The 24,707-nt window shown below is 42.8% G+C and overlaps 2 protein-coding genes across 6 annotated transcripts in view; both read right to left on the minus strand.

Annotated features, from left to right (window-relative positions):
• Nucleotides 1-1,570: 1,570 nt before the first annotated feature.
• LOC106605812 (aryl hydrocarbon receptor nuclear translocator) lies at nucleotides 1,571-20,167 on the minus strand. Of its 5 annotated transcripts, none has more exons than XM_045699118.2 (19): nucleotides 19,864-20,167; nucleotides 18,819-18,912; nucleotides 16,574-16,615; nucleotides 16,403-16,447; nucleotides 15,517-15,730; nucleotides 15,115-15,328; nucleotides 12,392-12,494; nucleotides 12,244-12,309; nucleotides 10,514-10,599; nucleotides 8,422-8,498; nucleotides 8,200-8,334; nucleotides 7,083-7,309; nucleotides 6,597-6,719; nucleotides 5,514-5,595; nucleotides 5,071-5,267; nucleotides 4,796-4,970; nucleotides 4,142-4,292; nucleotides 3,892-4,028; nucleotides 1,571-3,746 (listed from the first exon to the last, which is right to left on the minus strand). In XM_045699118.2, the coding sequence occupies exons 1-19, from the start codon at nucleotides 19,898-19,900 to the stop codon at nucleotides 3,663-3,665; spliced, it is 2,289 nt and encodes a 762-aa protein (XP_045555074.2). In that variant the 5' UTR covers nucleotides 19,901-20,167; the 3' UTR covers nucleotides 1,571-3,662. The 5 variants fall into 5 exon arrangements, with proteins under 5 accessions (XP_045555074.2, XP_045555067.2, XP_082816693.1 ...); XM_045699111.2 differs by having other exon boundaries at nucleotides 4,142-4,301; XM_082960567.1 differs by having other exon boundaries at nucleotides 4,142-4,313.
• Nucleotides 20,168-20,592: 425 nt separating this feature from the next.
• Nucleotides 20,593-24,707, minus strand: part of LOC106605813 (ceramide synthase 2) — a 128,795-nt gene continuing 124,680 nt past the window's right edge. Inside the window, exon 11 of the mRNA XM_082960583.1 lies at nucleotides 20,593-24,054. Coding sequence (XP_082816709.1) covers nucleotides 23,923-24,054 — 132 coding nt within the window. The 3' untranslated portion in view covers nucleotides 20,593-23,922. The remainder of the gene's footprint in view (nucleotides 24,055-24,707) is intronic.

A 24,707-nucleotide genomic window follows, 5' to 3' on the forward strand; every position in this document is an offset into this window, starting at 1 on the left:
GGCTAGCGTATGTAGGATGCATGTGTGTGACTAAGATTTGTCAATACATGCTCTTCAAGACCTGAATGAGTTAAATGAGTGTTTGTTAGTGCTGGGCTAGAACAAAAGCCTGTTCACCCTGTATCTCTCCATGGTTGGTGATGCTGATGGTGTTTTTTAGCCATCTAGTGTTCGTCCATTGGTACTAAACACATCTAACGACAGAGTCTGTGGAACAACTAGCCTATGATGAGCCAAACGACGAGGGAGAATGAGAGAGAAGCTTATTCTAAAAAGAGCAACCTTTCACTACGTAAGCTTCCTATCCTTCTCTGTTCCCCTCCTACGTAGTGAAACCATCTGTTTCTATAGATGGACACAGGGTGGATGGATTTATGGACTGTCTGTAACGTACGTCGTATAGAGGGGACCAAGGCGCGGCGTGTTGAGTGCTCATGATTATTATTTAATGAAAACTAAACACTTTTACAAAGAAACAAAACGACAGCAAAGAGTTCCATCAGGCAACAGACAACAAAACGGAAAACAACTACCCACAAACACAATATAAAAAAAAAAAAATTAAATATGATCTCCAATTAGAGACAACGCGAACCAGCTGCCTCTAATTGGAGATCATTCCAAAACTCCAACATAGAAATAGAAAAACAAGAACTAAACATAAAAACATAGAATGCCCACCCATATCACATCCTGACCTAACTAAACAGAGAAGAAACAGCTCTCTTAGGTCAGAGCGTGACACTGTCTCTGTTCCCCTCTTACGTAGTGAAACCATCTGTGTTTCTATAGATGGATGGATGGATTTATGGACTGTCTCTGTTCCCCTCTTACGTAGTGAAACCATCTGTGTTTCTATAGATGGATGGATGGATTTATGGACTGTCTCTGTTCCTCTCTTACGTAGTGAAACCATCTGAGTTTCTATAGATGGACACATAGGATGGATGGATTTATGGACTATATATCTGTTCCTCTCTTATGTAGGTAGAGACAATGTGAACATACTGAACATCCTAAAGACTGTTGAGGACAAAGTCATGGGTTTTAGGCATATGACTCAGACCTCATTTCAAATGTGAATTTGAGTTATTTAAATATTTTTTTTCTTTGTATTTTGGTATTTCCAAATACACAACCTAAAACAAATAGTTTTATTTGAACGTTTATTTGTAAAACCCAGTAGTTGACCAAATGTTTTCCAAAAAAAAGAAGGGAAAAAAAAGGTATGAAATGTATTCACTACTGTAAGTCGCTCTGGATAAGAGCGTCTGCTAAATGACTAAAATGTAAATGTAAATACTATTTAAATACCTGGGAGTGTATTTGAGTACTTCAAACACAATCCAATATTAAACTACTTGTTTTTTCAAATAAAAGGTTATCTGAATACTTGTTTTGAAATGTATTGAAAAGTAATTGAAATACCTGTTATAACCCAGGTGTGATGACTAGGCCTACACATTTTATACATAGGAGTGACGTTGTACAATCATCACATTTCTCAAAAGGAACAGTTGAAATGTTTCAGCCCCACAACCCCTAAAAGAAACAAACATCCACCCACTAGTTCTTGACAATATAACAATTTAATAGAAAAACCAAACATTTCACTTTCTCTTGTTTAACATTTCATATACATATATATTCCTATATTTGTGTCTGTGTGCGCTATATAAACTGCAGCTCACATCATTGTAAAAACCTGGACAGGGAACAACCAAAGTGGTTTAAAACAATAACAAGACAACACAGTCATCAAACTGCCATTTTCATCGTGTGACTATTGACACATGATGGGTTTACATACAATTCACATGTTTCGGCATGTCTGTGAATTACGCTCACAGACATGTATACATCATCGGACTTAAAATGAAAGGCCTACACAATAACAATTTTTGTATTTCAGAACCTTAAAATTCACAGCCCTCTGTTGGTCAATCAGAATTCTTAATTCCCAGTATAAGAGTGTTATAGTGACTTACGAAACATCACAATCGATTTCAGAAAACAAATGTGTTTGATTTAGATCATATTTATGAATGCCAAACTCTCTCGATAAGGATGAACTTTGATTGAATCTATTGCAAAAAAAAAAAAAAGTTTAGTAATTGCCAAACTCACAATCAACATCTACTGCTTAATTGATTATTGGGTGATGTGTTTGGAACATGATTAGGATGACTTGAATTTCAGGCCAAACATCATGGCATGATTCTGTGTCATGTTGAATGAGGAATCTTGTCAGTTCTAAACGAGACCTTTCTGTCCTGAACAAGATGCCCTGATCAATATACATCAAAAACAACCTATCACGAAGTAGCAATGGAGAGGGCTACAAAACAGGAAGAGCCAATCAAAAGGCCAGAAAATAAAAACATCAGTTGGGGAAAATTTCAATCAATCAAATCATTACTATTTCCTGTGTATTTCCATATTCAAGAACAATAATCAAGATAAAAACATGTAGGACAACAATAAAGAATGGCTTTAAAAAATAACATAATTCCTGCTCGTAAATTATTGCTTTCCAATGTCTTTTTTCCTTTCCTTTTCCTAGTGTAAGTAGAAGAAGAAAAAAAACACACTTGGGAGGGTGATTGAGGAAGAGCGCGAGAGGAGGAAGAGTGTGCTGGGTAACCCTGGGCAACAGAGGAAGGAATACAAACGAGTGAGAAAGGGACCCTGGGATTGCTGTGCATTCAGGTTGAGATCAATAAAGTTATACAAACACCTCCAGTAGACATATAACTGTATATAAACACTTGACTTATATACTGGGTATATGTAGGAATACATCAGGTTCTAGTTTCATATCCCCTCTTCCCTTTACTAGTCATAGACATCTCTCTCTCTCCCTCTTTTCCACCTGAAACCACCATAACCCCATTCATAGGTGACATCGTCAATGTACACTGTGTACAAATATAAAAGTGTTTGTACAGTGTTCGTATAAATCTGCCCAAAGTTTAAAAAGCCTGCGTGAGGACAGTGTCCTTTTGAACATGCTAATGGTCGCTAAGCTAAAACAGCGAGGGGAGCAGATAGAGGATATTCACAGGCTTCAGATCAGAATATTCCCATATATATATATATATTCCCACATATTCCCCCAAAGCTGTAGATCACCTGGATTGCCTGAGACTTCAAGTGAATGATTGGACTGATCTATCCATATGATGTACAGACCAGTGGAGCAGCAGATCTAAACACACAGCTGACTCTGTTAGTGAAAGGCCATGTTTGTGTGTTACTGGTGAAGCAGTGCCTGCCTCAGGGCCTTGTGCATGCTCAGGTGGGATTGTGTGTTCCATCTCTACAACAAATCCACTGGCTGTGGAGCTTGGGCAGTGCTAGCTACAGATGTGTCATTTTGCCCAACTATCGTTGAACCCTGAATCTCTTCTCTCTCTCCCCCTTTCTTCCTCTGGCCTTTTACATGTTTATTGAACCTGCATTTGCATACCTATACTTGATTTCACTCTTTCTTTTCTCTGATTAACTCGCCCTCTCCATCCTGGCAGTGCAATCATCTGACCGATAATTAGACATGCTCTCTTTGGATCACGAAAGGCGGAGAAAGAGAGCAAAAGTGCACCAAATGAGAGAGAAGGAAACATTTGAGAGACAGAGAGGTAAGTGGAAGAGTGTATGTGGGGTCACTCATTGAAAGAGGGGTAGATGGGAATCTCAAAGTCATCGTTGTTGAAGTTGGCCGGCTGGTCCAGCATGGTGAGAACATCCTAGAGAGAGAGCGAGAGAGATTTAACTTCAAAGCAACATGACAACACATAACAAAAGGTACAGTCAGAAGGAGAAAGACAAAGAGAGATGGAGACATGGGGAAGAGAAAGGCAGATTGATATAGGTAGAGGGAGAGAGACTTACAGGGAAGATGTCAGGCTGGTTGTTCTGTGCGTGGGGGTGCTGCTCTGCCCTGTTCTGAGCTTGCTGCTGGCCCTGCCACTGCGGCCACACTGCCTCCGCTGCCCTGGAGGGGAACTGCTGCCCCGACCCCAAGCCATCTATCAGAGATAGGACAATGGGCGAGTCAGTATCGAACTACACCAGCATACACAAACACATAAAAACACTGTACTGTAGTTGTTGACACACACACTCTCTCAGGGTCGCGTACCATATCCGTTGGTATTGAGGCTGGCGCGGGGGTTGATATTTGGGTAGTTAGCCCCCGTGATGGGGGTCGGAGCGGCAGTGGTGGGCATCGCCCCAAATGAGGAGGAAGAGTCCCCCACAAAACTCCCCATGGCAAACTGGGGAGACAGGGCCTTCCCTGCCTGGGGCACCACCTGCTGGGCAGGTGGTGAAAAACACCATGTTATTATTCACACTTTATTCACGTACAAGGTTTCTGTTATGCATTTACTGTTGAAACTGTCTGGGTGTATCTTAGTGTTGTAAAGATGAGGTCCTTTACAACACTAAGATACAGAGATGCAAGAACCTCAGAGCACTCATCCCCGTCACACCAGCTACAGATGTAGGATTTAAATTTGATCACCCTGTTGCAGGATAACTGTCCTGCAATGCAGCCAATTTTAAACTTGTATTGTATTTGAGGTTTTAAAGAAGCTTCTGACATTTGTAATTTCCACAAAAAAATGATAATCCACAAAATAATTCATATTTCCTGTTGCTGCAGGATTATTTTCCAGCTGTAGAAAACAGTCTTAAATTAAGATTCTACATATGTAGCACTTTGGGCAACAACAGAGGATCTAAACTTCAGGCTGTTTGGACAGCTTCTACCTGCAGCTGCCAGCTGTCTCACCTGGTTGTTGAAGGGGGGTCTAGCCCCCACTGCTGGCCCCGGCCAGCCCACCGCTGCCCCTCCCTGTAGGGGGCTGCTGTTGGAGGGGGGTGCCCCGTTCTGACGGGACATCTGAGCCAGCATCTGGCCTGCGGAGTGGGATGGCTGCACCATCTGAGGGGCCATCCCTACTGACCTGGAATTAGTTCATAACAACAGGGAATTAGAATCGCTTATTCAGTATACATTGCCCTTAGATCAGTTTAAAACAGTACAACAGAGGCTAGTGATCATACCTGCTGTATGTGTCGTTGGAGCGGTTGGCAGTGGTGTAGTTGTTGTTGTCCTGAGGGTAGATGGGTACTCCGGGGGCAGAGGTGGAGGGCAGGAACTTGGCCTGGTCTGGGTTGGGGTACATGGAGGGGTGCATCTCTGCCTTGTCCATGGTCTTACTGTGGTCAGTTCCAGCTGCGGTCACGGCCTGGACAGGCATCTGACATGGACAACAGTCAAGCAGCGGTCAATACTCACTAAAGGCTTGGAGGTAGGTACAACAATGCAACTTTATTGTCCATGTTACAGCGAACAATAGAACGGTCTCGCCCCCAAGACAGCACACATCACACATACAGTTGAGATAAGCACAGGATCAAGCTGCAGTGCAGCGCCGCTGGATGCAGGGCATGTTGTGGGGTAAAGGCCCCAGTTAGGTGTGTGTTTTAGTCAGTGCTAGTCTTACCTGTGGAAGTGTAACCTGTCCTGCCTCGTACAGACCATCTCTCCCTCCTCCCCCCAACTCTGCTTGCTGCTGCTGCAACTGCCTGGAAAGGGGGGAAAGGGAGAGAGACAAATGAGAGGGAGTGGTAGAGAGTGGTAGAGGGAGAAAAGAGAGGGAGTGGTAGAGGGAGTGGTAGAGAGTGGTAGAGGGAGAAAATAGAGGGAGTGGTAGAGGGAGAATGGTAGAGGAGTGGTAGAGGGAGAAAAGAGAGGGAGTGGTAGAGAGTGGTAGAGGGAGAAAAGAGAGGGAGTGGTAGAGGGAGAAAAGAGAGGGAGTGGTAGAGGGAGTGGTAGAGAGTGGTAGAGGGAGAAAATAGAGGGAGTGGTAGAGGGAGTGGTAGAGAGTGGTAGAGGGAGAAAAGAGAGGGAGTGGTAGAGAGTGGTAGAGGGAGAAAAGAGAGGGAGTGGTTAGAGAGTGGTAGAGGGAGAAAAGAGAGGGAGTGGTAGAGGGAGAAAAGAGAGGGAGTGGTAGAGAGTGGTAGAGGGAGAAAAGAGAGGGAGTGGTAGAGGGAGAAGAGAGGGAGTGGTAGAGAGTGGTAGAGGGAGAAAAGAGAGGGAGTGGTAGAGGGAGAAAAGAGAGGGGAGTGGTAGAGAGTGGTAGAGGGAGAAAAGAGAGGGAGTGGTAGAGAGTGGTAGAGGGAGAAAAGAGAGGGAGTGGTAGAGAGAGAAAAAAAAGAGTGTTAGCAGTGACAACAGAAAATATAATTTTCGTCAAGGCCCTCCACCGTTGCTCGGGAAACCAAAACACCTGCCGACCAACAGCACTTGCCCCACCACCAGTCACCATGGTAACCAACAAGAAAAGAGGAGAGGAGAGGGGGATCGTTAACAACACCTTGGTCACGATGGATATCTTACTGCTGTTGAGGAGGGAGAGGGAGGGGGAGAAATCACCCAAAAACAGAAAGGCCCGGTCAAGTCAAGTAACAATCCACAGCCCTTACCAAGGGGTGAACTCTGGACCAGACCAGAGAGAACAAGAAAATAAAGGGAAAGTTGTAGTCTCCAGTGAAGCAGCAGCAGCCCCAGCTGACCCATGTCTCACCTGGCAGCCACCTGCCCTGGGCTGTGGGACACAGGGGGGAAGTTAGGACTGCTCTCCCCCAGCGAGGGGGGCAAAGACACCCCCGAGGACGAGAGGGGGGTGAGGGTGTCCTGAGTCGAGGTTCTACTGGCCCACAACAAAAACAAGGGGTGAGGAGGAAAGGAAGGGAGAGAAAGATATGGAGGGGAGGTGAACATACTGTAAAACACACATCCTAGAAGAGATGGCATCACATTTCTTAAGGTGGCTCAACAGATTGGTTAGACAGAGTGGAGATGTTCAGACGTTGAGGTGGAATAGAGTTGTGGTGTCTATGTGTTGTAGGAGTCTCACACTCAGGTGACTTGTGTTGGTGCAGATAATATGTGTGTGTGTGTGTGTGTTGGTACTTGAAGTTTGAGTTGGTGTAGATGTGTGTGTACGTGTGTGTGTGTGTACCTACTTGGCGTTGGTGCAGATGTGTCTGTGTGTGTATACAGCACGTACTTGACGTTGGCGTTGGTACAGATGATGTACTCTATCTCCTCAGAGAAGGGGTTCTGGAAGGTGAAGGAGCTGGTCCTGATCCAGAGCCAGTCTCTGGTCTTGGACAGGAAGCGGAACATGACGGACAGCACCTGACCCTTCAGCTTGACCACCTGCTGGAAGCTGTCTCTCAGCAGACCCTGGTCCTCAGGGTGGGCCAGCTCCAAGACGTTCTTACCCAGCAGTTCCTGGGGAACACACACACACACACACACACACACACACACACACACACACACACACAGAAAAAGTTAGATCAAGCTGACAGCTGTCACACAGTTTAAACACATACTGTATTCTTATACACAGTTTAAACACATTCTGTATTCTGGTACACAGTTTAAACACATTCTGTATTCTGATACACAGTTTAAACACATACTGTATTCTGATACACAGTTTAAACACATTCTGTATTCTGATACACAGTTTAAACACATTCTGTATTCTGATACACAGTTTGAACACATTCTGTATTCTGATACACAGTTTAAACACATTCTGTATTCTGGTACACAGTTTAAACACATTCTGTATTCTGATACACAGTTTAAACACATTATGTATTCTGGTACACAGTTTAAACACATTCTGTATTGTGATACACAGTTTAAACACATTCTGTATTGTGATACAGTTTAAACACATTCTGTATTCTGGTACAGTTTAAACACATTCTATATTCTGATACACAGTTTAAACACATACTGTATCCTGATACACAGTTTAAACACATTCTGTATTCTGATACACAGTTTAAACACATTCTGTTTTCTGGTACAGTTTAAACACATTATGTATTCTGATACACAGTTTAAACACATTCTGTATTCTGATACACAGTTTAAACACATTCTGTATCCTGATACACAGTTTAAACACATTCTGTATTCTGATACACAGTTTAAACACATTCTGTATTCTGATACACAGTTTAAACACATTCTGTATTCTGATACACAGTTTAAACACATTCTGAATCCTGATACACAGTTTAAACACATTCTGAATCCTGATATATGAAATGCGATGCTGGGTGTTTGTCCTACTCTAGCCCCAGGCTGTGAGTGAGGCCTACCTGAGGCTGGTAGCCCACTGTGGCCATGCAGCGGTGGTCTACGAAGGTAAAGAGGCCCTGGCAGTTGTGACGAGAGATGAACTCCACCGGAACGCTGATGCTGTTTATGTCTGTGTCGCTCAGGCAAGAGGTCACCTAGACAACAAGGGGAGAACAAGCGTCTGCAAGATGGTGGTTCCATGAGCCCATCCAAACATTGGACATTAAGTTGTCCCATCTTACCTGAAGTCTACCGATGGCGACTAGACAGTAGCGACTCCCCTGAATATTGTCTGCTTCTTCATCTGTTAGATTCACCCCTGAAATGCGCGCATGCAAACACACACACATACGACTCAGTATGCAGCAGTAGTGTATACATTGGATATATGCCGGTACAGGGACAAAGTGGAGTCCCAATTCAACGGCTCAGACACCAGACGTATGTGGCAGGGTCTACAGGAAACCACGGACTACAAAAAGAAAACCAGCCACGTCACGGACACCGACATCTTGCTTCCAGACAAACTAAACACCTTCTTTTCCCGCTTTGAAGATAATACAGTGCCACCGTCGCGGCCTACGTGAGTAAAACATTTAAACGTGTTAACTCTTGGAAGGCTGCTAACCCAGACGGCATCCCTAGCCGCGTCCTCAGAGCATGCGCAGACCAGCTGGCTGGTGTGTTTACGGACATATTCAATCGCTCCCTATCCCAGTCTGCTGTCCCCGCTTCAAGATGGCCACCATTGTTCCTGTACCCAAGAAGGCAAAGATAACTGAACTAAATGACTACCGCCCCGTAGCACTCACTTCTGTCATCATGAAGTGCTTTGAGAGGCTAGTCAAGGATCATATCACCTCCACCTTACCGGCCACCCTAGACCCACTTCAGTTTGCATACCGCCCCAACAGGTCCACAGACGATGCAATCGCCATCACACTGCACTCTGCTCTATCCCATCTGGGCAAGAGGAATACCTATGTAAGAATGCTGTTCATTGACTACAGCTCAGCATTCAACACCATAGTACCCTCCAAGCTCACAATTAAGCTTGAGGACCTGGGTCTCAACCCCGCCCTGTGCAAGTGGGTCCTGGACATTCTGACGGGCCACCCCCAGGTGGTGAAGGTAGGAAACAACATCTCCACTTCGCTGACCCTCAACACTGGGGCCCCACAAGGGTGCGTGCTCAGCCCCCTCCTGTACTCCCTGTTCACCCACAACTGCGTGGCCATGCACACTTCCAACTCAATCATCGAGTTTGCAGACAACACAACAGTAGTGGGCTTGATTACCAACAACAACGAGACAGCCTGTAGGGAGGAGGTGAGGGCCCTCGGAGTGTGGTGTCAGGAAAATAACCTCTCACTCAACGTCAACAAAACAAAGAAGATGATCGTCGACTTTGGGAAACAGCAGAGGGAGCAGCCCCCTATCTACATTGACGGGACAGCAGTGGAGAAGGTGGAAAGTTTTAAGTTCCTCGGCGTACAAATCATAGACAGTGTGGCGCAACAGCGCCTCTTTAACCTCAGGAGGCTGAAGAAACTTGGCTTGTCACCCAAAACCCTAACAAACTTTTACAGATGCACAATCGAGAGCATCCTGTCGGGCTGTATCACAGCCTTGTACTGCAACTGCACCGCCCTCAACCACGAGGCTCTCTAGAGGGTGGTGCGGTCTGCACAACGCATCACCGGGGGCAAACTACCTGCCCTCCATGACACCTACAGCACCCGATGTCACAGGAAGGGCAAAAAGATCATCAAGGACAACAACCAGCCGAGCCACTGCCTGTTTACCCCACTACCATCCAGAAGGCGAGGTCAGTACAGGTGCATCAAAGCTGGGACCGAGAGACTGAAAAACAGCTTCTATCTCAAGGCCATCAGACTGTTAAACAGCCATCACTAACTCAGAGAGGCTGCTGCCTACATACAGACCCAATCACTGGACAATTTAATAAATGGATCACTAGTCACTTTAAACAATGCCACTTTAAATAATGCCACTTTAATAATGTTTACATATCTTATATTACTCATATCATATGTATATACTGTATTTTATACCATCTATTGCACCTTGCCTATGCCGTTCGGCCATCGCTCATCCATATAATTATATGTACATATTCTCATTTACCCCTTTAGATTTGTGTGTATTAGGTAGTTGTTGGGGAATTGTTAGATTACTTGTTAGATTTTACTGCACTGTCGGAACTAGAAGCACAAGCATTTCGCGACACTCGCATTAACATCTGCTAACCATGTGTATGTGACCAATAAAATTTGATATGAGAGCTAAGCCATAGGTTAGTTAGTTAGTTACCTGTGGGGGGCCAGGACTTGATGTATCCAGTGCAGTGGACCACCACATACTGAGGCTCCCCATCCTTGGGTGGGCCCAGACCATTCCTACAGGGGAGAACACTACCAGTCAAGGCATAGTTCACTATACATTGCATTCGGGAAAGTATTCAGACATCTTGACTTTTTCCACATTTTGTTAAGTTAAAGCCTTTTTCCTCATCAATCTACACACAATACCCCACAATGACAAAGCAAAAACAGCTTTTCAGAAATGTTTGCAAATTTATAAAAAAAACGGAAATAGTTACATTTACATAAGTATTCGGACCCTTTACTCAGTTGTTGAAGCACCTTTGGCAGCAATTAGAGCCCAGAGTCTTCTTGGGTATGATGCTACATGTTTGGCACACCTGTATGAGGGGAGTTTCTCCCATTCTTCTCTGCAGATCCTCTCAAACTCTGTCAGGTTGGATGGGGAGCGTCGCTGACCAGCTCTTTTCATGTTTCTCCAGAGATGTTCGATCGGGTTCAAGTCCGGGCTCTGGCTGGGCCACTCAAGGACATTCAGAAACTTGTCCTGAAGCTACTCCTGCGTTGTCTTGGCTGTGTGCTTAGGGTGGTTGTCCTGTTGGAAGGTGAACCTTCGCCGCAGTCTGAGCTCTCTGGAGCAGGTTTTCATCAAGGATCTCTCTGTACTTTGCTCCGTTCATCTTTGCCTCGATCCTGACTAGTCTCGTAGTCCCTGCCGTTGAAAAACATCCCCACAGTATGCTGCCACCACCATGCTTCACCGTATAGGGATGGTGCCAGGCTTCCTCCAGACGTGACGCTTGGCATTCAGGCCAAAGAGTTCAATCTTGGTTTCATCAGACCAGACAATCTTGTTTCTCATGGTCTGAGAGTCCTTTAGGTGCCTTTTGGCAAACTCCAAGCAGGCTGTCATGAGCCTTATACTGAGGAGTAGCTTCCGTCTGGCCACTCTACCATAAAGGACTGATTGGTGGAGTGCTGCAGAGATGGTTGTCCTTCTGGAAGGTTCTCCCATCTCCACAGAAGAACTCTATCAGAGTGACCGTCGGGTTCTTGGTCACCTCCCTGACAAAGGCCCTTCTCCCCCGATTGCTCAGTTTGTCTGGGCAGCCAGCTCTAGGAAGAGTCTTGGTGGTTCCAAACTTCTTCCATTCAAGAATGATGGAGGCCATTGTGCTCTTGTGGAACTTCAATGCTGCAGAAATATTTTGGTACCTTTCCCCAGATCTGCCTCTGGTACCTCGACACAATCCTGTCTCTGAGCTCTACAGACAATTCCTTCAACCACGTGGCTTGAATTTTGCTCTGACATGCACTGTCAACTGTGGGACCTTTTATAGACAGGTGTGTGCATTTCCAAATCATGTCCAATCAACTGAATTTACCACAGGTGGACTCCAATGAAGTTGTAGAAACATCTCAAGGATGATCAATGGAAACAGGATGCACCTGAGCTCAATTTCGAGTCTCATAGCAAAGGGTCTGAATGCTTATGTAAATAAGGTATTTCTGTTTTTTATTTTTAATAAATGTGCAAAAATTTACAAAAACCTGTTTTCGATTTGTCATTATGGTATTGTGTGTAGATTGATGAGGAAAAATGTGTATTTAATACATTTTAAAACAAGGATGTAACATAACAAAATGTGGAAAAAGTCAAGGGGTCTGAATACTTTCTGAATGCACTTTTTACAGTAAAATATATAAGAATTATCTCACCTGTTCCTGCTCCGCAGGAAATTCAATCTGTTCATAGACATGGGCTCCACTGGACACGAACCACATCTACAAACACACACATTTCAGAATACACCCTCCCAACACAGATGCATACAGCCATATACACATGCAAGCTCATCACACACACCTCATCCTACATATGAAGGATCGTCTGGCTCCCATACACATCCTGACGGAGGACTGCTGTCCCTCCTTCTTAACTGTTCCTGTCTTCAGGTCTAACATCCTCCCTGAGAGAGAGAGAGAGAGAGAGAGAGGTCTTTACCCACAGTCATTAGTGTTGTGTGTCTCTCCTACCTGTATTATAACTCTTTGCAGTGCAGAGCTGCTCCTGTAGTTCATCTGTACCACCTGTATTATAACTCTTTGCAGTGCAGAGCTGCTCCTGTAGTTCATCTGTACCACCTGTATTGTTATTCTCTGCAGTACAGAGCTGCTCCTGTAGTCCATCTGTACCACCTGTATTGTTATTCTCTGCAGTACAGAGCTGCTCCTGTAGTCCATCTGTACCAGCTGTATTATAACTCTCTGCAGTACAGAGCTGCTCCTGTAGTTCATCTGTACCACCTGTATTGTTATTCTCTGCAGTACAGAGCTGCTCCTGTAGTCCATCTGTACCAGCTGTATTATAACTCTTTGCAGTGCAGAGCTGCTCCTGTAGTTCATCTGTACCACCTGTATTATAAATCTCTGCAGTACAGAGCTGCTCCTGTAGTTCATCTGTACCACCTGTATTGTTATTCTCTGCAGTAGAGAGCTGCTCCTGTAGTCCATCTGTACCAGCTGTATTATAACTCTTTGCAGTGCAGAGCTGCTCCTGTAGTTCATCTGTACCACCTGTATTATAAATCTCTGCAGTACAGAGCTGCTCCTGTAGTTCATCTGTACCACCTGTATTGTTATTCTCTGCAGTGCAGAGCTGCTCCTGTAGTTCATCTGTACCACCTGTATTATAACTCTCTGCAACATTGGCGAAAATCTGATATCAACTTTGGAGGGAACAATTACATGAAATTTTCTCAAGAGCAGTTCCTGAGGGGGACACCAAAAGTAGTGCTGTAAAACATAGCCTACATTGTAATGTGGTAAATGTATATTGAGGAACCAAAGAAATAAGGTGTTTGCCGTACTCCTAACTACCGGTACCCAAAACTACACAACTAATCACAACAGCAATACCATTGCCTTTAACAAATCTTAGTTCAGTCACCAGTTTAAGTTGAGAGTGGGGGTATCCATGGCATTTTCCAATTATGTTCCTATTTTACAAGTCAAAAAAATTGAGAACCTTTCATAATGTTGCCAAACAAAGACTCAACAAACTTACCTGAGACTCCCTGTCTCTGTCAGTCTGTCCCTGCATATCTGTCCCCAACTCTGCTGTCTGTGTGCCATCTGTTGCCTGCTCTGCCTAATGTCATCATTGTGAAACATTTCCATTAGAATTTCATTTCTTTCTTATGAACATTTTATCAACTAGTCTTTGAGATATTAGGCTACTAGGGTTCTTACTATGCGTTTTGGTGTACTGAAAAATACTCTGATGTCCGTCTTTTATTTTTCTGCCATTTTCTACCTGGCTGGCTACACACACAGTGTGTAGGTTATTTACAGTAGGAGATGGGCTTCTATCATCTTCTATCATTCTATTTGGGCTTCGATCTAAAAGGTAGCTAGCAAATGTGAAACAGATTAAAATGACAAGAGTTGACAGCTGTATGAGTTCACCATTTACACAACATATGCTGCAACCTTTTGTAATTTTAATAGTATGTTTCATATTGGCTGGCTTCCAACAATAGCTGAATTTGCAAAGCTAGCGAGCACCAATTCCGTTTCAGTGGTGTTTGCTATAATCATTGCTACCCGGGTTAAATAAAGGTGAAATAAAATAAATAAATAAAACTTCACTTGCGACAATTTAGCTTTTGCAACGAGACCATTAAATATATTTAAGACAATGGTAGAAGAGAGTGTAGTTCTGTTCAGTTTGGATTTCAGTTTATCGCAACCTTATCACAGGGACTTTGAAGCACTAACTTACATCATCTGCATGCTGATTCCATCTTTGACGACGCCACATAAATGGAATAGGTACTAGCTAGCCTAATAGTTAATATTTGCGCGCTAGCTCTGCATATTCAGCTAGTGTGTGTGTGCGATTGACTGGATTAACCTCACGTCAGTTACGTGCATTGAGTGCCTTTCAGACAGTAGATACGACCTCTCTGTTACCTAGCAAGCTAAGGAACTGGCAGTGGATCAAACCATTGTGAGGCAAAGGGTGGGGGGGTTGCAATCTTTTGAAACTTAAAAACGCGCTATTAAGTGTCTATAATCAGCACAATTGCTTTCATTGCGTATTATTAATATTATTTAAATTACATAGTTATGTTTCAGTGATATATTGGGGGGGACAAATCATATTTTTCCCAGGATGGGGGGGTCGTGTCCCCCCCGGGATTTCCGCCCCTGCTCTGCAGTACAGAGCTGCTCCTGTAGTCCATCTGTACCAGCTGTATTATAACTCTCTGCAGTACAGAGCTGCTCCTGTAGTTCATCTGTACCAGCTGTATTATAAATCTCTGCAGTACAGAGCTGCTCCTGTAGTTCATCTGTACCACCTGTATTGTTATTCTCTGCAGTAGAGAGCTGCTCCTGTAGTTCATCTGTACCACCTGTATTATAACTCTTTGCAGTGCAGAGCTGCTCCTGTAGTTCATCTGTACCACCTGTATTGTTATTCTCTGCAGTGCAGAGCTGCTCCTGTAGTTCATCTGTACCACCTGTGTTATAACTCTCTGCAGTACAGAGCTGCTCCTGTAGTTCATCTGTACCACCTGTGTGTACCTGTATTGTTATTCTCTGCAGTAGAGAGCTGCTCTCGTAGTTTGTCTCCGTCGTCCGGGTGGAGCTGGTCGTAGAGTGAAGAGCCTAGCCAGTCGGACTGTGAATGGTTAAGAACAGGGGTCAGGGAGTCTGACACGTAGACGACCCGCCCACTCTCACACGACACCACAAACAGGAAGCCATCAGCAGCTTCCAGGATCAGGTGCTTCAGCTCCTACAAAGAGAGGGATGGGGAGAGAGAGAGGACAGGAGAGGTAGAGGAGAGAGAGAACGATGGAGGGAGAGATGACATGGAAGATACACTCAGTTATTATTGTGCAACAAACACATATGATAACATTTTCCCCTTTTCATCCCTCAGCCCCCTCTCCTCCCTTTCCTTCCTCCCTCTCTTTCTCTAACCTGGTCGGTGAGGAAGGATGGTTTGTATGTCCCGTCTGCTGCAGTGTTGCCGCTCCCTCTCAGAGACTTCATGTGGGACACGGCCATGCGCAGGATGGTCAGCTTATCTGGTTTCCGTGCCAACGCGCTGCAGGTGGGAACCATGTCCGACAGCTCTGTGATGTAAGCAGTCATCTTGTTCCTCCGCCGCCGCTCAATCTCACTGTGGTTCTCCCTGGAGCGAGGGAATGAGGGAGGAGAGGAAGAGAGGAGAGGAGGAAGGACAGAGATGGGGTAGAGATGGGGAGAGCAGGGGGAGGAGCGACAGACATGGAGTAGGAGGAGGGACAGGGATGGGGTAGAGATGGGGAGAAATAGGAAGGGCAGAGAGGAAGAGGTAGAGGAGGGCCGGGGGGAGGAGAGAAAGAGGGAGGGATATAAATGGGAAGAGGTGGGCAGGTAGGTGGACAACATGGGGTAGAGTTTAGTGTTGGCGTAACCAAATGATATTTGCAGATTAGGATGAGGTAGGTGGAACAAGCATGGATTGATAAATATAACAAGGAGTGAATGATCGATCAATACGATAGATAAATGTAGAGATCGAGATAGAGAGAACCTGGTCTTTCAAAGCGAGACGGAGTGATAGAGGAGAGGAAGTGCTGAAAGAAAAAGACTTCAGAGATCCTGAGAGAGAGAAGCAGAGAGGGAAGGAGGGAGAGAAAGGGGTTGTGCTCAGAAGAAAGGGATTGATAGGAGTAAACAGGTGTCCCTGAGCTCAGGGGTTAGTAGTAGTGACAAGAATCACAGTGGTGTGATAGGGAATCTGGTGTCTCGGGATGTGTGCATGCAGAATATCTGTATTATACACACGCACAAACATGCACCAACAACCTCCTTATTCTACCTGGCAAATCGCTCTTTGTCTCCTCGTCCTCCGTCGTCATCACACCTGGTCAAAGACAGAGAAGAAGATCTATCATCAAAACAACCAACACAATACGGTCAGATCAGATAGAGAGAGGGAGAGATGAGAGAGAGAGAGCAAGGAAGAGTGAGAGACAGGTGTCAGTCCTACCTGAAGAGCTTGCTTCCATCATCATCATCATCGAAGTCTGGCCTGTGAGGAAGTAGACAGAATCCATGTTTGTAAAGTTAACACACAAGAATGGATTAACAAATTATCGGTGTGATTCTGATTCTGCACCTATGGACTAGAGGTCGACCGATTAATCGGAATGGCCGATTAATTAGGGCCGATTTCAAGTTTTCATAACAATCGGTAATCGGTATTTTTGGCCACCGATTTGCCAATATATATACATTTTTTTATATAAATATTTTTTAACTAGGCAAGTCAGTTAAGAACACATTCTTATTTTCAATGACGGCCTAGGAACGGTGGGTTAACTGCCTTGTTCAGGGGCAGAACGACAGATTTTTACCTTGTCAGCTTGGGGATGCAACCTTACGGTTAACTAGTCCAATGCTCTAACCACCTGCTTTACATTGCACTCCACAAGGAGCCTGCCTGTTACGCGAATGCAGTAAGAAGCCAAGGTAAGTTGCTAGCTAGCATTAAACTTATCTTATAAAAACAATCAATCAATTAATCAATCATAATCACTAGTTAACTACACATGGTTGATGATATTACTAGTTTATCTAGCCTGTCCTGCGTTGCATATAATCGATGCGGTGCGCATTCGCGAAAAAGGTCTGTCGTTGCTCCAACTTGTACCTAACCATAAACATCAATGTCTTTCTTAAAATCAATACACAAGTATATATTTTTAAACCTGCATCTTTAGTTAATATTGCCTGCTAACATGAATTTCTTTTAACTAGGGAAAATGTGTCACCTCTGCAACAGAGTCACAGGGTATATGCAGCAGTTTGGGCCGCCTGGCTCGTTGCGAACTGTGAAGACAATTTTTTCCTAACAAAGACAGCCGACTTCGCCAAACGGGGGATGATTTAACAAAAGCGCATTTGCGAAAAAAGCACAATCGTTGCACGACTGTACCTAACCATAAACATCAATGCCTTTCTTAAAATCAATACACAGAAGTATATATTTTTAAACCTGCATATTTAGCTAAAAGAAATCCAGGTTAGCAGGCAATATTAACCAGGTGAAATTGTCACTTCTCTTCCGTTCATTGCACGCAGAGTCTGGGTATATGCAACAGTTTGGGCTCGTTGCGAACTAATTTGCCAGAATTTTACGTAATTATGACATAACATTGAAGGTTGTGCAATGTAACAGGAACATTTACCCGTTAGGTAAAATACGGAACGGTTCCGTATTTCACTGAAAGAATAAACGTGATAGTTTCCGGATTCGACCATATTAATGACCTAAGGCCCGTGTTTCTGTGTGTTATTATGTTATAATTAAGTCTATGATTTGATAGAGCAGTCTGACTGAGCGGTGGTAGGCAGCAGCAGGCTCGTAAGCATTCATTCAAAATAGCACTTTCGTGCGTTTTGCCAGAAGCCCTTCGCAATGTACTGCGCTGTTTATGACTTCAAGCCTATCAACTCCCAAGAGGCGGGTCCGTAGGCGCGGCGGGTGCGCGCTAATAGCGTTTCAAACGTCACTCGCTCTGAGACTTGGAGTAGTTGTTTCTCTTGCTCTGCATGGGTAACGCTGCTTCGAGGGTGGCTGCTGTCGATGTGTCCCTGGTTCGAGCCCAGGTAAGAGCGAGGAGAGGGACGAAAGGTATACTGTTACTCTGGCAATACTAAAGTGCCTATAAGAACATCCAATAGTCAAAGGTATAAGAAATACAAATCGTATAGAGAGAAATAGTCCTATAATTCCTATAATAACTACAACCTAAAACTTCTTACCTGGGAATATTGAAGACTCATGTTAAAAGGAACCACCAGCTTTCATATGTTCTCATGTTCTGAGCAAGGAACTTAAATGTTAGCTTTCTTACATGGCACATAATGCACTTTTACTTTCTTCTCCAACACTTTGTTTTTGCATTATTTAAACCAAATTGAACACGTTTCATTATTTATTTGAGGCTAAATTGATTTTATTGATGTATTATATTAAGTTAAAATAAGTGTTCATTCAGTATTGTTGTAATTGTCATTAATACAAATAAATAAATAAATAAAAATCGTCCGATTAATCGGCATTGGCTTTTTTTGGTCCTCCAATAATCGGTATCGACGTTGAAAAATCATAATCGGTCGACCTCTACTATGGACAACTTCTACCCTGCGCTGTCATAGCTATAGACCGTCTGTTAAAGTTATGTGACATAGTGATTGACTGATTCATTGGCATTGTATACTATACTCACGCAGCTCGCCTCTTATTGGACCCTTTTGGCACATCAGCACTGCTGCTTGCCTGGGCCCCACCGGCTCCCAAACCCAGAGAGTCATCTGGTATGTCTGCCACACACACACACAGATAAATTATGCAACGTAACGTTACACGATGCTACAAGTGTATCCACTTCAGTAACACAACTGTTTGTTTAATTTATTTAGCCATAAACATATCTACCAGGACATATGTTGTTCCAGACAGCCATGTACTAACACACCTGAGTCAACTAACGTTAATCAACCAATCGTAAGAATTGATTAGACGAATAAAATGAAGGTGTGTGAATGCTGGATTGAACCATGCACCATGTAGCTCTCCAAGCCAGAGCGTGTGACCACTGCAGTTGTGAGTATAGCGAGCTAGCTATTGCCTCTCTGGTAATGAAACTGGCTATGCGTTAACGTACCTAGCCACAAAGCTAACTAGCTAACAAATACTGTAGCTACAACTAACTAGCTAGCTATGCTAAGCCAAGCAGAACAAGCTAACTGTTAGCTGGCCAAAAAAGCTAATCGTTCGTTCAAAATAACACTTGTTTTGATGAAATGTCAACACAAACTAGCTAGCTAGTTAACTAGCTAACTTATCTGAGCATAACCTACGGAAGTCTGTCACCTAGCAAGCTAGCTAAAAATGATAACTAGCTAAGCTAACATGGCGAGTTGGCAACATTAACCTCAGGTCATTCCAGCTAAATGTAAGACAAGCTATTTGCCAAGGTTGGTAGCTAACTTGCAAACTACGATTTTGAAAGAAAGACAGAAACGTCAATAGCTAGCTACGTAGCTAGCTAGTTAAATTATTCAAGTCAAAGTCAAATACCCAGTTAGCTTGCTTTCGCTGGCCAGTTATCTTAGCCCCAGCTGAGCTAGCTAGCTCTCTAATGCTGTCATCAGACGCAATCAGGAGAAAGTGACAGATTCGGTCAAAGGGCCATGGATCGCCAATTTTCCATCTGCATTATCACCTGTAACATTTGAACTTATTCCCACAAGTTTCAAACTTTACTGTACCTGGGTTAGAAGAGTCCATGTCCTGGTTGAATAACATAAACAAACCAAGTTACAGTAAACTGCGGAAATTTCCTCAGTCCACAATCCTATTTCCTCTCAGATTTACCAATTTTATGGACAACTATATCAGGAAATAAAGAGGCGATGTCATGACTCTTGTTTGTTCATCAGCCAGTGGGGGAAATTACAAAATAAGAACGAACGTATCTATTTTCCTGTCCCTTTTCCTGTTTTCCCCGTTAAAAACCATCTAGATCCAAGATGGCGTTCACGGCTAACAGCAATAACTGTATAGGCGCCCAAGTCTACTCTAGCTATGTAACACTTTTCTTCATCACTAGCGTGATACAAGTGACATCCAATAAGAGGGCAACCCCAATGTTTGACCACTTACATAGAATCACAGGCCAGAACCATCTATATAATATTTTATTTGAGTCAAAGCAAGATCTTAACCTTTAAGATTATTTGAGTGATGTTATATTCACATTATAATATAATGTAATTGTGTATTATAAAGTAATAAACCTACTACTTCTATTTCAGAAACATATTGCATGTGTGTACACTAAAATAAGTGCTCAATATAGATATGATATATGTGTTTATAGAATGTTATAGGCCTCAGTACCTAAACCAAGACATAGGAAACCTATAGATACTCTCCCCTCATCCATCAGTGAGGAGAACTTCATCATTTGAGTGTGTAAAACAAACAGAGTAGACAGGTTTGGCGTAGTGATTCATGATCGTTGTTTTTATTATTAATGATAATACTTAAGCATCATAATACACACAAAAATAACACTGTAATTACGTGACTTGTTTTTCCAAAGCGACGGGGGAAGAGAGGAAGATTGGTCAAGGTTAGTACAAATGAACGAGGGTTGGAATGGGGATGTGAAAGGCTGTGAGGGGAGGATCTCAGAATGAGGGAGGAGGAGGAGATGGATGAGTAGAAGGAGTGGGGGACATATGGAAAAATAAGAAGGGAAAGAGGGAGAAAGGATGAATGAGGATGAGGAGCTGAAGAAGGTAGAAAGGTGAGAGGGTAGGCTATCCCATACATTACAGATAAGGCACTTAACATACAACAACAACAATTGAAAATATATAATGATAAAAATACAACACTTCCATTGTTCCATGTATCATACTTTTGCTTACTGAGCAATTGAGTTGCTAAAATCCAAACTCAAGAAAAATCCTAACTTTTCTGAAACAATGATGTCAAACATGAAACATGACTGTAAACCTGTTTCTCATAGGAATCATAACTCAAATCACTCTAGAATAACAGAAAACACATACCACACACAGGATAATCTAATCCGGGGCAGTATGGCCTAAAAAATCTGCCCTAATAAATCCTAAATTACAATGGCCCTTTCCAGTCTCCTGAGAAGAAATGTCCTGTTCTGACCAACCAACCCAGGACCCGATGAATATCCATCATGATGCATGATATCATCAGTGTGGGTCAGGATTCTACTGGATCATTGTGCCCAGAACCAGATTGGACTGAACCAGACTGGTGTTCAACTCTGCAAACATTTGCAGAAAACTTTCGTCCTTACAAGGTCATTGTTGGAAGAAAGAGTACACAATCAAGTGTTTTCAATAGAATAGAACAGTTCGCTCCTGTTGTCGAACATTCTTGGTGAATTGGATTGTTGGTGGGCGCTCAGAGTTGGGAGCTTCATTAACGTTAGAGGAGTTGAATGCATCTCTAGTCGATGACATGCGTCATACCACACTGGAATGAAACCACAACTGGTCCATACTGGTCTTAACTGGTCTCGACTGGAAAACAGTTAAAATATTGCTTTTAAAAAAATAGGAATTATTGACATTCTATTTGGGATCCTGATTGGCTGGACTGTTGTTGTTTTTTGCATTTACATGTACAATGGCAATTTTTGTTTTTGCTAAAACTATTGAAATATACTGAAAATAAAGTTCTGCCTGTGTGACCTTGGTAAGATGTCAATGACACTCAGAAGATATGCTGAATTATTCACGCACGTACAGAGTGAAAACATGATAAAACTGTGATAAAAAGTATTTTCCTCTCCAATGTCAACGGAGAGTGTCTACAGACAGAACGTTACCACTGGCACATAAACATGACATCAGCAGAGGAAGGAGAGCATCATTCAGAATCAGCAGAATCTCAATATACCCAAAAAACTATTTAACACTTCGTTTGAAGGACTGCTTATAAGCTGCTTATAAACATGATTACATCGTTTATTAACCAGTTAAACATTATTACAGTTTATGAACCAGTTATTCACATTTTTACATTGTTTATTAACCATTCAATAAAGCAGTTTATAAACAGGCCCTCAAATCAAGGTCCATACAGTGCAGTATTTAAACCCATGCTACCAGTGAGGGAGACAACCAGACTCCCTCACTATCTTACTGCATGGCTTCTACAAGCTTAGAGGTGTCCCAAACAAAGTCAAACAACGCCCATTCAGATGCACTACAGGAGCTAAGCAGAAAAAAACATAATTGCATAGAATCATAAAAACCAGGGCCGGCGAATCTGTAAGTCAGCCCCAAATCAACATTCACACAAGGACACATTCACATGATTGTGTATTTGTGTGTCAGGTTAAATCTTGTTGTGTCTCTTTTCTAAAGTCTGTCTTTCATGGCAACTGGAGTATTGGACATAAAGGCACATGGACAAAACATGTTTAAAGCAACAACAAGGTAAGTGAAAAATAAAAGAATAAGGTAAAAGCACCATAGTCTGGCTGTAAGGCACATGAGTACAGTAAGAAGAGCCATAGTAGAAGCTGCATCACACTTTCTCCCCTTCTCTTCTTCCCTTCATTCTCATCATTCTGTCCTCTCTTCCTTTCACATCCTTTTGAACACTCTTTTAGAGGGACTGAAATCACACTGACGTTCCCAGTGCTATTCCTTAACTTGTGTGTGTGGGGGGGGGGGGTATTCTCATGAAACCAGTTTTAAAATGTCTGGAACAAATTGAGTTACAAAACTATGATGCATCTGCAAAAATCAACTATCATTCTGAGGACTAAGATGTCTAGTTTTAGACATTCTGAGGACTAAGATGTCTAGTTTTAGGGGAAAGTGTCTTGTAAAAGAAAAGAAAAAATACATTTTCATTACTGAAATGCGTCCTGATTAAATTCATGGTAATTTTATAAAAATACATCTTTAGAAAAACCTAACTTATTTAAATAAAACAAAATATGTTGCTGTAGTTTGTCTATAAATTATAAAAATGGTATACTAGTTGATGTTTACATTAAACAATAATATTTATTATATACCAGCAGTGTCTGTGGATATGTCTCATTACCATTTTTTTCAAGTTCCTATAAAACTATAAACATTTCTTCACCCATGATGCATCATCTAGAGTAGTCCTTAGAAAACAGCTAAAGAGCTCAAATTGGGAAAAAGTCTTATTTTAATTTTATAATAATTGTCATTTAAAAATATTTGTATTTTCAGTGTTATGTTTAACTCAGGCATTTTCATTAGGGGAGCAATGTTAAAAAATATTATAAATATTGATTTATAACTTTTTCGGACTTTAATGAGAATTAATGAGAATTTTGTGAAAATGTTGGTAGAATGCATAATATCTGATAAAAACCTAATAATAATAATAATGAAATAGATACGTATAGATCCTAATCTCAGTTATTCCATAGGACATTTTGTGAAAAATGACAAAATGTATTTTTTTATTTTTACAGTTTCGTGAGATTTACCCGTGTGTGTGTGTGTGTGTGTGTGTGTGTGTTATTAATGGACTATAATAACAGGTCCATGCCAATTAATGTAGTACATCTAAAATTGTGTGTGTGACTGAGTGTTTATACTGTAGTACAGTGTATCTAACCACAGGTACAGGTCTACCTGTAGTTCTCAGGCTTTAGGAATGCCTTTCCTTCTCCTGCATCCATTTTCCCTACCACTCTCTCCCTTTCCTCTTCCCTCCATCTCTCCCACTCTGCTGAGTGAGGGATGTGAATTCTTCACACTCTTACTTCCTGGCACACGTTTTCATTACTCCGTCTTGCGGTGGTTGTTGTGAGCGGTGTGACCATTCTGCACCGCGCCTTTCTTCTCCACCCCCTCCTCTTCCTCCCCTGACTCGTCTGTCTCTTCTTTATCGCTCCTCTCGTCCTCCACCTTTTCCTGAAGCGAAAGGAGGGAAAGAAAGAGAGGTGTGTTTAGAAACATGTCATCCGTCCAGAGACATTACTTTTCCTTTCCGCAAACAACCCAAACCAGACTGCTGTTCTTTATCAGCTGGGCTTTCCAACACATATCAACTGTCACATCCTGACCAGTATAAGGGGTTATTGGTTATTGTAGTTTGGTCAGGACGTGGCAGGGGGTATTTGTTTTATGTGGTTCGGGGTTTAATGGGATGTGTATTTATGTAAGAGGGGTGTTTGATTTATGTGTTCCGGGGTTTTTGGGTAATGTTCTTGTTTTGTATTTCTATGGTTTTCTATGTTGTGTATTTCTTTGTGTTGGCCTGGTATGGCTCTCAATCAGGAACAGCTGTACATCGTTGTTGCTGATTGAAAGTCATACTTAGGTAGCCCTGTTTCACCTGTCCCTTTGTGGGAAGTTATTGTTGCACTGCTGTGTGTTAGCCTGCAACACTGTTCGCTCGATCGTTTTCTTGTTTTGTTTGTTACGTGTTCAATAAAAGTCATTATGAGCACTCAACCCGCTGCGCCTTCGTCCACTACGTACGACGACCGTTACATCAAGTGTGATTTCTGAATAAACTTTCTCTCTCCTCCACCTACCCCTCCTCTCCCAGTCTCTCTCTCTCC

This window comes from Salmo salar, chromosome 02, assembly GCF_965601325.2.
Source record: "Salmo salar chromosome 02, fSalSal1, whole genome shotgun sequence".
In the NCBI taxonomy this organism is placed as follows: Eukaryota; Metazoa; Chordata; class Actinopteri; order Salmoniformes; family Salmonidae; genus Salmo; species Salmo salar.

Excerpts from the sequence above, each read along its gene's own strand:
- LOC106605812 (XM_082960558.1), bottom strand. The coding sequence starts at position 19,900 with ATGTTATTCAACCAGGACATGGACTCTTCTAACCCAG. Across the intron at positions 5,596-6,596 it reads CCAGGGCAGGTGGCTGCCAG|GCAGTTGCAGCAGCAGCAAG; the intron begins GTGAGACATGGG and ends CCCCCTTTCCAG. Across the intron at positions 4,029-4,141 it reads CCTCAATACCAACGGATATG|ATGGCTTGGGGTCGGGGCAG; the intron begins GTACGCGACCCT and ends TATCTCTGATAG.